The 13,021-nt window shown below is 44.3% G+C and overlaps 1 protein-coding gene across 1 annotated transcript in view; it reads left to right on the top strand.

Moving 5' to 3' along the window:
- AKT3 (AKT serine/threonine kinase 3) overlaps nt 1-13,021 on the top strand; it is a 559,702-nt gene that overhangs the window by 498,458 nt on the left and 48,223 nt on the right. Inside the window, exon 11 of the mRNA XM_030196428.1 lies at nt 2,882-3,096. Coding sequence (XP_030052288.1) covers nt 2,882-3,096 — 215 coding nt within the window. The remainder of the gene's footprint in view (nt 1-2,881; nt 3,097-13,021) is intronic.

Below are 13,021 nucleotides of genomic sequence, written 5' to 3'. Positions count from 1 at the left end.
ATAGCCTAATATCTCCATGTCCCCTCTTCATTCCCCACCCCTACAGTGCAGCTTCTCTCCTTTCTGGCCAACAATGTAGCTTATTTTTTTTCTCTCTCTTTCCCCCCCATAGTCAGCATCCCCATCTCTATCCCTTTCTTCCACTTCCCCTCATAATCAGCATCTCCCCCCTCTCCTCCCCCTCTCTCATTTTCTCCTCTCCCCAATAGCCAACATCTCTCCAATTCTGTCTACAATCCCCCTTGTCCCCATTATGCCCTACCCTCCCTGTCCAGCATTTCTCCTCCCCCCAACCAGTGGTCCAGAATTTTTCCTTCTCTCCTCCCTGTCCAGCATTTCTCCTCCCCTAAACCAGTGGTCCAATATTTCTCCTTCTCTTCCTCCTCCCCTACACCACCCATTGGTCTAGCTGTTCTCCTCCCCACCCACCCACTGGTTTTCTTTCCCCCAACCCACCATTGGTCCAGCTTTTACTCCTTCTGTACTCCCATCCACCATTGGTCCAGGTTTTATTCCTTCTTTACTCCCTCACCAACCAGTGGCCAAGCTTTGCTCCTTCTTCCCCTACCATCCATCACTGTTCCAGCTTTTCTTCATCTCCCCACCACCTAGTATTGGTCTAGCATTTCTCCTTCTCCACCCACCATTGGTCCAGCTTTTCTTCTTCTCCCTCCCTCCCTCACATCATTGGTCCAGTTTTTTTCCTTTCACCCTCCCCACCCACCATCAGTCTTGTATTTCTTCCTCCCCCCCCCCCCCCCCCGCCATGATCAGGCTTCTCTCCCTTTTGCTGTTTCTCTACTGCTTGATGGCATCCCTCCCTCTCCCCACCCCACCCCATACCTTTTCAAAGATGTCTTCTTGTTTTAGAGGTTGCAAGCAGCAATTCAAAACACGCTGCTTATGCCAACATCGAAGCCTTCTGTCTGACCTTCCTGCCTATGCAGAAACAGGAAGTTGCATCAGACTGAAGGCTCCATGTTAGCACAATCAGCATGTTGTGAATCTCTGCTCACTTTTGGCAACCTCTAAAACAGAAAGACAGCTTTAAAGAGATATGGGGGTGGGATGGATAGAAGGGGGGAAGAAGGGTGCCATCGAGCATTAGAGATAGAGCAAAAGGAAGAGAAGACCAGACCAACTACGGGGGGGGGGGGGGGGGGGGAGAAGGAATTCATGGGTGGTGCCGTCACTTCTTGAGCCCAAAGAAGTGCCAGAACATTGTTCCGCTCCATTCTGGCACAAATTAAACCCTGCATTTACCTCAATGTTGACTGGATGTCACATCAGAAAATGCTAGGGAGGTAAAGTAACTAGATTACATAAATAACTACTTCATAGAGCAGCTGGATTAGGAACTGAAAGGACGGGAGTATTTTAGATGTAGACTTGGTGGGAGAGGCCACTTGGCAAAGGTGATCATAACATGTTCAAATTTGAGTTAATAACTAGATTGAAGACGCTGAAAGAATAGACTGCATTAGTATTTAACTTTCAAAAGAGCAATTATGATAAAATGATGAAATTGGGAAAAAAGAATGAAAGAAAAAAAAACTAAAAGGAGCAGGTGCAAAAGTTAACAGTTTTAAATCAGACATGCATGTTGTTTGAAAATACCATCTTGGAGGCCCATACCAGATGTATGCCACACATTAAAAATGATGGCAGGAAGTCCAAACGGCAGCTGGCGTGGTTAAAAGGTGAGGTGAAAGAGGTTAGTCCAGCCAAAAGAACATCTTTCAATAAATGGAAAATGATCTAAATTAAGAAACAAGAAGCAGCATAACCACTAGCAAGTTAGATGTAAACATTGATAAGAAGGGGGAAAGAAGCTTGCTGAAGATATAAAGATGCTTAATAAAAATGTTTTGAGGTGAAACAGGAAGTCTGTGAGGGGATCAATTGGATAATTAAATAATCACGGAGTAAAGGGACACTCCAGAAGGACAAAGTCATAGCAGAGAATATCACTGCTACTGCAGCCTCGAGCAGTAGTCTCGGCAGCCATTTTTAACAGGAGGAGCAAGTGGGGTTCTTTCCTGCCCCGACTGCCACTGGACCACCAGACCTCCTCAAGTAGGTCCAGGGGAGCCTGCTGTGATTTGGGGGGGGGGGGGGAAGGACCAGGAGGGGGCCTCAGTCTTTGCTGGAGGGTTGGCCTTTGCTGATTGGAGGCAGGAGAGAGGGGGTCACCCTTTGTGGGAGGTGGCAACCGAATAGTTATGCAGATGCCGGCCGATGCTCAGTGCCGGCACATGTACAGGGCTGTAGTCCTATTTGGTCACTTAGCTATACAGGTAGTGGCACTGAATATTGTTGGTACCCGCATAACTACCAGCTCCTCCCCAGCTCCACTTCTCCCTCTCCAGTCCATTTCAAAAATGGCTTGTCAAGCCAATGTTCAACAGCAGTGCATAGTTGAATGCTGTGAATATCAATGGCCAGCCTGCACACCGCAATAATTCACGACTCAACCCAAACTCAACCACAGAACACATCTGCTTATGGGTCACTTAAAAATTTGCATTTTCTTATCATTATATGTACTTGCATGTGAGTAACTCATAGAGTAATTTTATGAAGACCCTTCCTTAGCATCTTCCAGACTAGTGCAGAACTTGTGGTGCTATATCTATTGACCAGCAGGTGGAGATAGAGAATACAGAATTGTGCTGTATTTTTACTTCTTTGCTTTCATAAACAGTTCTCATAACTCCCAGGATATGTGATTTCTTCTGAATTTTAAAGCAATTTTAAGATCATCAATTTTATCTGTAGATGGATTATTGAGGTTCTGTTAGCAGCAAGCATAAAGATAACTGTAATTCACAAGAGAAAATAATTTAAAATTCAAATTTTGTTAATTTACTTTAAATTGTAGGTGTTAGAAGACAACGACTATGGTCGCGCAGTGGACTGGTGGGGCCTTGGGGTTGTAATGTATGAAATGATGTGTGGAAGACTGCCGTTCTACAACCAGGATCATGAGAAACTCTTTGAACTAATACTCATGGAAGACATTAAATTCCCCAGAACACTTTCATCAGATGCAAAATCTTTACTTTCAGGACTTCTGATAAAAGATCCAAATAAACGGTAAGTGTAGCAAAAGACAGCATTAAGGTATCCCCTAAACAGTCTTGCACATCATCTTGTCGTTTTTGAGATAATTCAACTGTCATCAATAGTTGATTAACCAGTAAAATAGCAGATTTTTGTTTGTCAGAGAACTTGTTGCCATTGGTACTTAAAATGCCTTAAAGTTATATGGGAGGCCAATAGTTAAACCTAGTTTCATACAAGGAAATGAGCCTTATAAAATTATCATGCCTGTTCATCTGTCTATTTCCTCTTCTACTCATAATTGAACCCTTCTCCACAATTACAACACTGTGAATTATTTCATCATTTTTTATTCAGATTTCTGCCAGAGAAATGAGAGCACCCTATAATCCCTAGCACAGACTTTTTTTAAAATAATCTATATGGAAGTATGCCAGTTCAATTTTTTATTAAAATGCCTTTATAGCTATTAGTACAATCAAACAAAAGAAGACATCCCAAAATTGTACAGCGCTGCGTAACCCTAGTAGCACTTTAGAAATGTTAAGTAGTAGAAGTAGTAATTAGCCTAACCTTGACTATCCACAGCACATAAAAACAGCTGAGAAATATAATCGTGAAAGAACTTCCAATGATGCACATTTTTTATTGTATTCATCATCTGTACGCCACAGCAATCTCTTACTTCCTAAGAAGACAGACCAGTTATTTACAATAAGCTTTAGCTCACCTCTTAAGACAAAATCCAAGTCATAAACACCTTCCTCAGTCAACTGTGACTGTACAGCAACAGATTTCTAAATTGAAATATGATAAGATAAAGCCTCAGTAATCTGCAGTATTACAGAAATCCTCCTCATACCGAGAGTCATAATGTTTCATTAGAACAGTAATAGAGCATATGTGAATACGTACGACTATCTTGAATGCAAGACCGACACCTATTGGAATTGGATTGAGAGATTTTTGCTGATCTAACTAGAATCCAAAATGAGTGATGAATCAAGAAGAATTGGGATTGGGTGATGGAAGCAGAATGTGATAGTTGTATTGGTTTGCCTATTGTTAAGGGTTGCATTCAGCTCCTGCTCTTAAGCTCTCTTTAAGCCAACTAACCTAGTTCTAGATGGGTTATTGTGGTGCTCATTTTCAAAAAGGTATTCACATTGTGGATGTATGTGGAGACCCAGATGGACATCCATCTCAGATATACATCCAAATTGCCATTTGAATGTGGTTGAATATGAATGTTCAGTTGTCAGCGACGCCAAAAAAATGGACATACACAGAAGAGGCATTCCCAGGGCATGTCAAGGGTGGTGACAAATGATGAACGCCAATATGTGATAGTGGGTAATGTGGGTATGTCCCTGCCTGCAAATGTTGACATTGGCATTTAGATCTTCTATTAAATGCATCTAAAGGCTGCAGCTGCTATTTTAAGGGACTTCTTGCATTGGTGATGATTTGAGAGGAGAGAAAGTGTTTGTTCTGACTGCCATCACTGCCCCTTTCTGTTATCCCTTGGCATATACTGTTTTGCCATGCTCACACCCTCTGGAATCCCCATCCAACAACCACATTCCCCCAAGTCAAACCTAACTCCTGCAGAACTGCCCACACCTCCCTTCATCCCAAACACCCACTGTCCTGCCTGCCTGTTCAAGTGCCTACCATTCCGTCTGTGGCCAGCCATCCTTATTGGTAGCCATAATCTACTTTCTCCCACTTGCCCTGTGTCCAGTGTATGTAATCTGAGCCTGTTGTGAAGGTGTTGCATTGTGTGTTAGTTGGTATGGTGCCTCTGTGTTGCAGTGTGCTGGTGTGGTGCGTTTATGGTGGAGGTTGTGTTACACATTAGTGGCTGGGAGCACACTGATGTTGGTGATGGAACAAATAGTCTGGTGGTGGTTGAAACTAACAGAGAAGACACAAGCAAGAGTCCATACTCTGCTCAAGGCAAATAGGCAAAAAATAGACAACAGAGTTGATGAGAATGTCTATAATAAGCAATTCTTCAAACTGGCTCGACACGAACCTTGTTTCAATGACAGGGCCTGTGTCAGGAATCTGTAAGCATCTGCTTAGGCTAGAGGTGGAGACAACAAAATAGGTCTGCATCACATGAGAACATGAATTTTCAAGAATGAATTAAATAGACAAATAGCTGGCTGCAGGCACTGCTGCACATCAAAATTTGTATCAAGCGATTAACCCACAAACGTCATGTTCTCATGTGATGTAGACCTATTTTATTGTCTCCACCTCTAACCTAAGCAGATGCTTACAGACTCCTGACCATGTCCTGTCGCCGAAACATGGTCAGCTTCATTGTCTGTTTTTTGGGGGTGAAACTAACACACATGGATTAGGTGAACAAATGGTTGATAATGGTTCTGAAAGAATATGCAAACCCAGGGCCATGTTCCTGGGCCTCACAGATGAGTGCCTGTCCCATTTCAAGTTTGATAAAGCATTCATCCACCAGCTCTGTCAGGAACTGGATCCACTCCTATGCCCACAAAAGCACAGACATCATCCTACAACTATTCATGTAAAGATCACAGCCACTCCAGCCTTCCTGGCAACAGCCACCTTCCAGTCTTTTATGGTAATTACAGCTGGAGTCAGTCAGCTGCAGTATCACAGTACATCAACCAATTTGTAGCAGCCTTTCTCACCCACAATACTCAATAAATAACCTTCCCTAGCATTGTGCCACTAGTGCAACTAAACATGCAAGTTGTGTACAATGTGATGGGGGAGGTAACAGATGTTTGTGCCTGGTTCCATGGATCTTGTCACAATGTTTATATTCTACGGCATCCTGTCATATGTGAACAGTTTGAGTGTGAACAGATCACTGGAGGATGGCTATTGGATGAGCGTATAACTCAGGGACCAGAATGCCACATCCTAAAACTAGACAGTGTTCCATGTGGTGTACACAATATAGCCACACTCAGACATGTGTCCTCTGTACCCAAGGTGTGTCAAATATTTATGGCATGCTGCACATTTCATAACTTAGCATTGCATTGCTGTCAGCCCCTGCCAGAACAACAACCTTTGGAGAGACTGGACCCAGAGAAGGATGAATGACCTCCAGGGAATGATGAGGAGCCACAAACATATCAGGCAGGACTAGAAGCAAGACATCAGCTGATACACACACATTTTCTCTGAAGTTATATGTATTTATTGATAGCAAACATACTACATTGTGCACAGAGTGACCCCTTATAATCCCTCTCCACAAAACCCCTCCCCCTCACACATGGAACCCCTCCACCCCAATCCAGCCCCCCCCCCCCCCCCCCCCCCACATACACTCATCTCCAGTAATCCCAGCCCCTACTCACACCAGGTAATATGCATGGCTGTTTGAGCTGCTGGAGAATGTGACACTGGTGTCTTTGCTTGTTCCAGGCACATCACCGTGTAGTCTGGCCTGCTGTGCAGCACCATGGAAGTCTGAGAATCCTAATGGTGCTTGGGAGCAGCGCCTTCACTATGTGCAGCTAAGGTACATGAGTTGCAGAGTATGATGGTGGGGCTGGTCCTTGCATGGATTGTATCCATAGGGTGGTGTGTTGACAGTGCAGCACTAGAAGCGCTCATGTCCTAGCACAGGCCTATCATCTCTTGTCACAGAGATGTCATTTCTGCCCTTATGCCTGCCACATCATGTGCAAGATCTAGGTGTATCTAGATAAGCCTAACTCTAGGCATATCTATTTACACCAAGTAAAACTTGGTGTAAATACTAGCACTTAAATTAGGCGCAGAGCAGGTGTATTCTATAACCCTGTGCATAGATTTCCGGAATGTCCATGGCCACACGCATTTTTTGACAGAACACATTAGAATTTACATGCATCACGTTACAGAATATGCCTAGCAGGTTCTGCACGCAAATTCTAATTACTGTCAGTTAGTGTCAATAATTGCTCAAGTGACAATTATCAGCGCTGACTGGGTTGTCAATTAAATTATGCATGCAAATTCATAATACGCCATGCCCTGTTCCAACATTCAGCTCAATTGAATAGGTCCGGTGATCCAGTCCTCTCATGGGAATCAGTACATGCTGAAGTCTACCAGACGACCAGAGATGAGAGAGATAACTTTATATTTTAGAAAGATTTATTATTCAAAGAATCAGTACCTGCTAACAGTTATTTGTGAGCCCTCCTGGGACAGGGAGGTACCTGAATGTAACTCACCTTGAGCTACTACTGAAAAAGATGTGAGCAAAATCCAAATATTTATTATTATTTATTTATTTAGATTTTGCTCACACCTTTTTCAGTAGTAGCTCAAGGTGAGTTACATTCAGGTACACTGGCTATTTCTCTGTCCCAGGAGGGCTCACAATCTAAGTTTGTACCAGAGGCAGTGGAGGGTTAAGGTAAATAAATCAATAAATACTCAGACATTTCCAATAAGTTGCTAGTTTTGCAGACGGTGTTTAGTAATGTTGAATGATGGCACATAGATTGAAATTGAATACCGAAAAAACGAAGTTGTTACTGATTACAGGCATGGGGGGGGGGGGGGGGGGTCCTGCGGAATCCAATATTGTTATTAACCGTCGGAACTAAATTTTCCCTCCTCTAAGGGTTTTTGGGGTGTATTTGGATTCAACAGGTATCATGGAACTTAATGTCAATAAAGTAGTACAGAAAACGTTTCTTCTTATGTGCAAATTGTGTTGTATTCATAAAAAGACAAAGATGCTAGTCTTTTCAATTGCTGGTCCATCCACGTGGAATGCCTTGCCTGGATATTTAAGACCATGTGACAATATTCAACAGTTTAAAGGTTTGTTGAAACTGTACTTTTTTATAAAGGCATCCTCCCATGGGTTCCAATATCATCTTTATGCTGATGACACCCAGCTTTATCTCTCCACACCAGACATCACTGCAGAAACCCAGGCTAAAGTATCGGCCTGCTTAGCCGACATTGCGACCTGGATGTCCAACCGCCACTTGAAACTGAACATGGCCAAGACCGAGCTTATTGTCTTCCCTCCCAAACCCACTTCTCCTCTCCCTCCACTCTCTATCTCTGTGGATAACACCCTCATCGTCCCTGTCTCATCTGCCCGCAACCTCGGGGTCATCTTTGACTCCTCCCTCTCCTTCTCTGCGCATATCCAGCAGATAGCCAAGACCTGTCGCTTCTTCCTCTATAACATCAGCAAAATTCACCCCTTCCTGTCTGAGCACACCACCCGAACTCTCATCCACTCTCTCATTACCTCTCACCTTGACTACTGCAACCTACTCCTCACTGGCCTCCCACTTTGCCATCTATCCCCCCTTCAGTCCGTTCAAAACTCTGCTGCAAGTCTAATCTTCTGCCTGAACCGGTACACTCATATCACCCCTTTCCTCATGTCACTTCACTGGCTTCCGATCAGGTACCGCATACAGTTTAAGCTTCTCCTTTTAACCTACAAATGCACTCGATCTACAGCCCCTCCCTACCTCTACCCTCATCTCCCCTTACATTCCTACCCGTAACCTACGTTCTCAAGACAAATTCCTCCTGTCAGTACCCTTCTCCACCACCGCCAACTCCAGGCTTCGCCCTTTCTGCCTCGCCTCACCCCATGCCTGGAATAAATTCTCTGAGCCCATACGCCAGGCCCCCTCCCTGCCCATCTTCAAAGCCTTGCTCAAAGCCCACCTCTTCAATGTCGCCTTCGGCACCTAACCATCATACCTCTATTCAGGAAATCTAGACTGCCCCTACTTGACATTTCGCCCATTAGATTATAAGCTCCTTGGAGCAGAGACTGTCCTTTTTTGTTAATCTGTACAGCGCTGCGTAACCCTAGTAGCGCTCTAGAAATGTTATGTAGTAGTAGTAGGAAGAATGAGGAATGATGTAATAATTGTTTCTTTTTTTTAGAAATTTTATTAGCTATTATTTTTTTAATTGTTAATTATATTTTATGTTTTTACTGATTTATGTATGTTGATTTTTTTTATTACCCGCCTTGAATAAAGGTGGGATACAAATAAAGTAAATAAATAATTATTTTGACGTTTTGGTTGTTGGTTCAAGCACTGTTAATTAGCGGGCCTTTCACAAAGCGGTGGTAAGCCCAATGCAGGCTTACCGATCGCTCCTCTGGACTACCACCTGCCCAGGGTGGCCACCAGTGGTAGTCCCACCCCAAGCACATGCCATTTCTGGGGGAAAAAGAAAACCACTTGAAATGGCTTGCGCGACGGTAATCGGGCAGTGTGCTGGGTTAGTGCGGGAGCCTTTATCGCCACCTCAGTGGGTGGCAGTAAGGGCTCCCTGTCGCATGGCCATGCGGTAAGAGTTCTCTTACGCATGGCCATGTGTGCCTGGGGTCTTTTTACCCACTGCAGTAAAAAGGGACCTAGCACACAGGAAAAATGTCCCCTGCCACTAGCGCAGGGCCCTTTTTCCCACAGCTTGGTAATAGAACCCCATAGTTCTTTGGACTGTTGTAATGTAGTCTATTTAGGATGTTCTCAAACATCAATTTGGAAATTACAGACTACTCAAAATACCGCAGTGCGACTGATTTATTCCTTAAAACACTTTGATCATTTAACAATGTATTATTCCAAATTGTATTCCAATGTATTATTCCATATCAACAAATTGTTTTGTTTTGTCTGTTTTTATGTGCGAGACCCGATCATTTATCTGTTTTCTTTTCTGTCTTTAAAGGGAAAATACGGAAGCAAATTATAAATTATATCTTGGTAAAGATATTTCTTCAATAGTACAGGCATCAAGCTATGGACATTTTAGATGTTTGCTTAAAACACACTTATTTTTGAATTTTAATAGGAAATGACTGTTGGCTTTTGTATCCGTGTAACCTTGTGTTTCTGGATTGTTCAGATGTATTGTTTGTAACCCGCATCAAACCATCAGGCGTTGCAGGCTATAAAAATAAACATGTTATGTTATGTTGTTGTCAGTATAAGTTTTAAGATCTGTATGGAAACATTGAAATCTCTTCTTCTGTATTCTGTTCTTCTGATTCACTTTGTAAATAAATCTTTCTCTAACCTAGTCCTCTCTTAGTCATTTTTATTATCAGCAAATATGGGGTGTAGCTCTGGAACCCGCTTTGGTGTGAATAACCCCTGGACTTCTTTTCTGTATATCTTATTTTTGCACACCAACTGTACCCCTCACATGCACATATTTACAGGATAGTGCATAGCATGTATCTGGCATGTACATGCGTATATATATATATATATATATATATATATATATATATATACACACACAAACACACACACACGTACCTAGAGCATAAATGTTAGAGGCTACTTTACAGAATTACCACCTATGGAAGGAAGATATTAAATTGTAGTAAAATATGGTATTATGACATTTATTGCAGCTTGGTTTATGACATGCCTTGCAAATTGTGTTATTCAACTCCCCAGAGCATCAGGCAGCCAATATGGCAACCTGATCCCTAGCAGTAAAATTGGGAGACTATTGTTAGGGGTCGTGGGCACCATTTTGAATCCTTAGATCACCATAGACTTTTGCAGGCAGGCCTGGAGGGAGGTGCAAGATCTTGATGGGAGTCCAGAGGGGCAATGGTGGTTGGTGTGGGACTTACTACTACTACTATTTAATATTTCTAAAGCGCTACCAGGGTTACGCAGCGCTGTACAATCCAACAAAGAAGGACAGTCCCTGCTCAAAGGAGCTTACAATCTAAAGGACAAAAAAGTGCAGTCAATCAAATTGGGGGCAGTCTAGATTTCCTGGATAGAGGTACAATGGTTAGGTGCCGAAAGCGACATTGACGAGGTGGGCTTTGAGCAAGGATTTGAAGATGGGCAGGGAGGGGGCTTGGCATATGGGTTCAGGGATATTATTCCAAGCATAGGGTGAGGCGAGGCAGAAAGGGCGGAGCCTGGAGTTGGCAGTGGTGGAGAAGGGTACTGAGAGGAGGGATATGTCCTGTGAGCGGAGGTTACGGGTAGGAGCGTAAGGGAAGATGAGGGTAGAGAGGTAATGAGGGGCTGCAGATTGAGTGCATTTGTAGGTTAGTAGGAGAACCTTGACTGTATGCGGTACCTGATCGGAAGCCAGTGAAGTGACTTGAGGAGAGGGTTGATATGAGCATATCGGTCTAGGCGGAAGATAAGATGGGCAGCAGAGTTCTGAATGGATTGAAGGGGGGATAGATGGTTAAGTGGGAGGCCAGTGAGGAGTAGGTTGCAATAGTCAAGGCGAGAGGTAATAAGAGAGTGGATGAGAGTTCGGGTGGTGTGCTCGGAGAGGAAGGGGCGAATTTTGCTGATGTTATAGAGGAAGAAGCGACAGGTCTTGGCTGTCTGCTGGATATGGGCAGAGAAGGAGAGGGAGGAGTCGAAGATGACTCCGAGGTTGCGGGCAGATGAGACGGGGAGGATGAGGGTGTTGTCGACTGAAATAGAGAGTGGAGGGAGAGGAGAAGTGGGTTTGGGTGGAAAGACAATGAGTTCAGTCTTGGCCATGTTCAGTTTCAAGTGGCGGTTGGACATCCAGGCAGCAATGTCGGATAAGCAGGCTGATACTTTGGCCTGGGTTTCCGCAGTGATTTCTGGTGTGGAGAGGTAAAGCTGGGTGTCGTCAGCATAAAGATGGTATTGGAAACCATGAGATGAGATCAGCGAGCCCAGGGAAGAGGTGTAGATTGAAAAAAGAAGGAGTCCAAGGACAGATCCATGAGGAACTCCAACAGAGAGCGGGATGGGGGTGGAGGAAGATCCATGAGAATGTACTCTGAAGGTACGGTGGGAGAGATAAGAGGAGAACCAGGAGAGGACAGAACCCTGGAACCCAAATGAGGATAGTGCAGCAAGAAATAAATTATGATTGACAGTGTCAAAAGCGGCAGATAGGTCGATGAGGATGGAGTAGTGACCTTTGGATTTGGCAAGGAACAGGTCATTACAGACTTTAGTGAGTGCCGTTTCTGTCGAGTATAGAGGGCGAAAACCGGATTGAAGCGGATCGAGGATGGCATGAGAGGAGAGAAAATCAAGGCAGCGGCTGTGAATGGCACGTTCAAGTATCTTGGAGAGGAAGAGTAGGAGGGAGATGGGGCGGTAGTTGGAAGGACAGGTAGGGTCTAGTGATGGTTTTTTGAGAAGTGGTGTGACTACAGCATGCTTGAAGGTGTCAGGGACAGTTGCAGTGGAGAGAGAGAGGTTGAGGATATGACTGATGGGGGGGGGGGGGTGACAGTAGGAGAGATTGTGTTTAGTAAGTTGGTGGGGATGGGATCAGAGGAACAGGTGGTGCATTTCGAGGGGGAAAGAAGGTGGGCGGTTTCCTCCTCGGTGATATCAGGAAAAGAGGAGATGGAGGCCTGGGTTGGTTGGTTGAGGGAGTGGGTTAAAGGGTGAAGAGGAGGAGGTGGCTTGGTAGTGAATTCGAGGTTGATCTTCTGCACCTTGTCACAGAAGTAGTCAGCTAGTGATTGAGGAGAGAGTGAGGGGGGTGGGAGCAGCGGGCACTATGAGGAGGGAGTTAAGGGTGGCGAAGAGACGACGAGGGTTACAGCCGAGAGAATTAGTCAATTGGGTGTAATAGTCCTGTTTGGCAAGGAATAGGGAGGACTTGGAAGGAGGATAGTACTTGCCCCTTCTGTGCAGAAGACACAGGAGTCAGGGGTCTGGGAGAATTGGGGTATTATTGGGGGGGGGGGCTTTATTGGGACACTAAGGTGGGGGAAGAGGGATCCCCAGACCTTGTGCCTGTTAGCAGAACAAGCCCCTTTAAGATGGCACCCATCAGCATCAGGCTGCATAAAGCTGGCATTTTCTTCCAGACTAACACAGCCTGCAGAGTCCAATGCAAGTTGCATAGTTTGATTTGCATAGTAATGAGATGCTCTGCATCTCATTATTATGCAGCCCACGGTATCTTAACCTAACCTGTGTTA

Source organism: Microcaecilia unicolor, chromosome 3 (assembly GCF_901765095.1).
Source record: "Microcaecilia unicolor chromosome 3, aMicUni1.1, whole genome shotgun sequence".
Classification (NCBI taxonomy): Eukaryota; Metazoa; Chordata; class Amphibia; order Gymnophiona; family Siphonopidae; genus Microcaecilia; species Microcaecilia unicolor.
The sequence above is the reverse complement of the archived record's forward strand: the minus strand, read 5'-3'. Positions and strand labels throughout refer to the sequence as shown.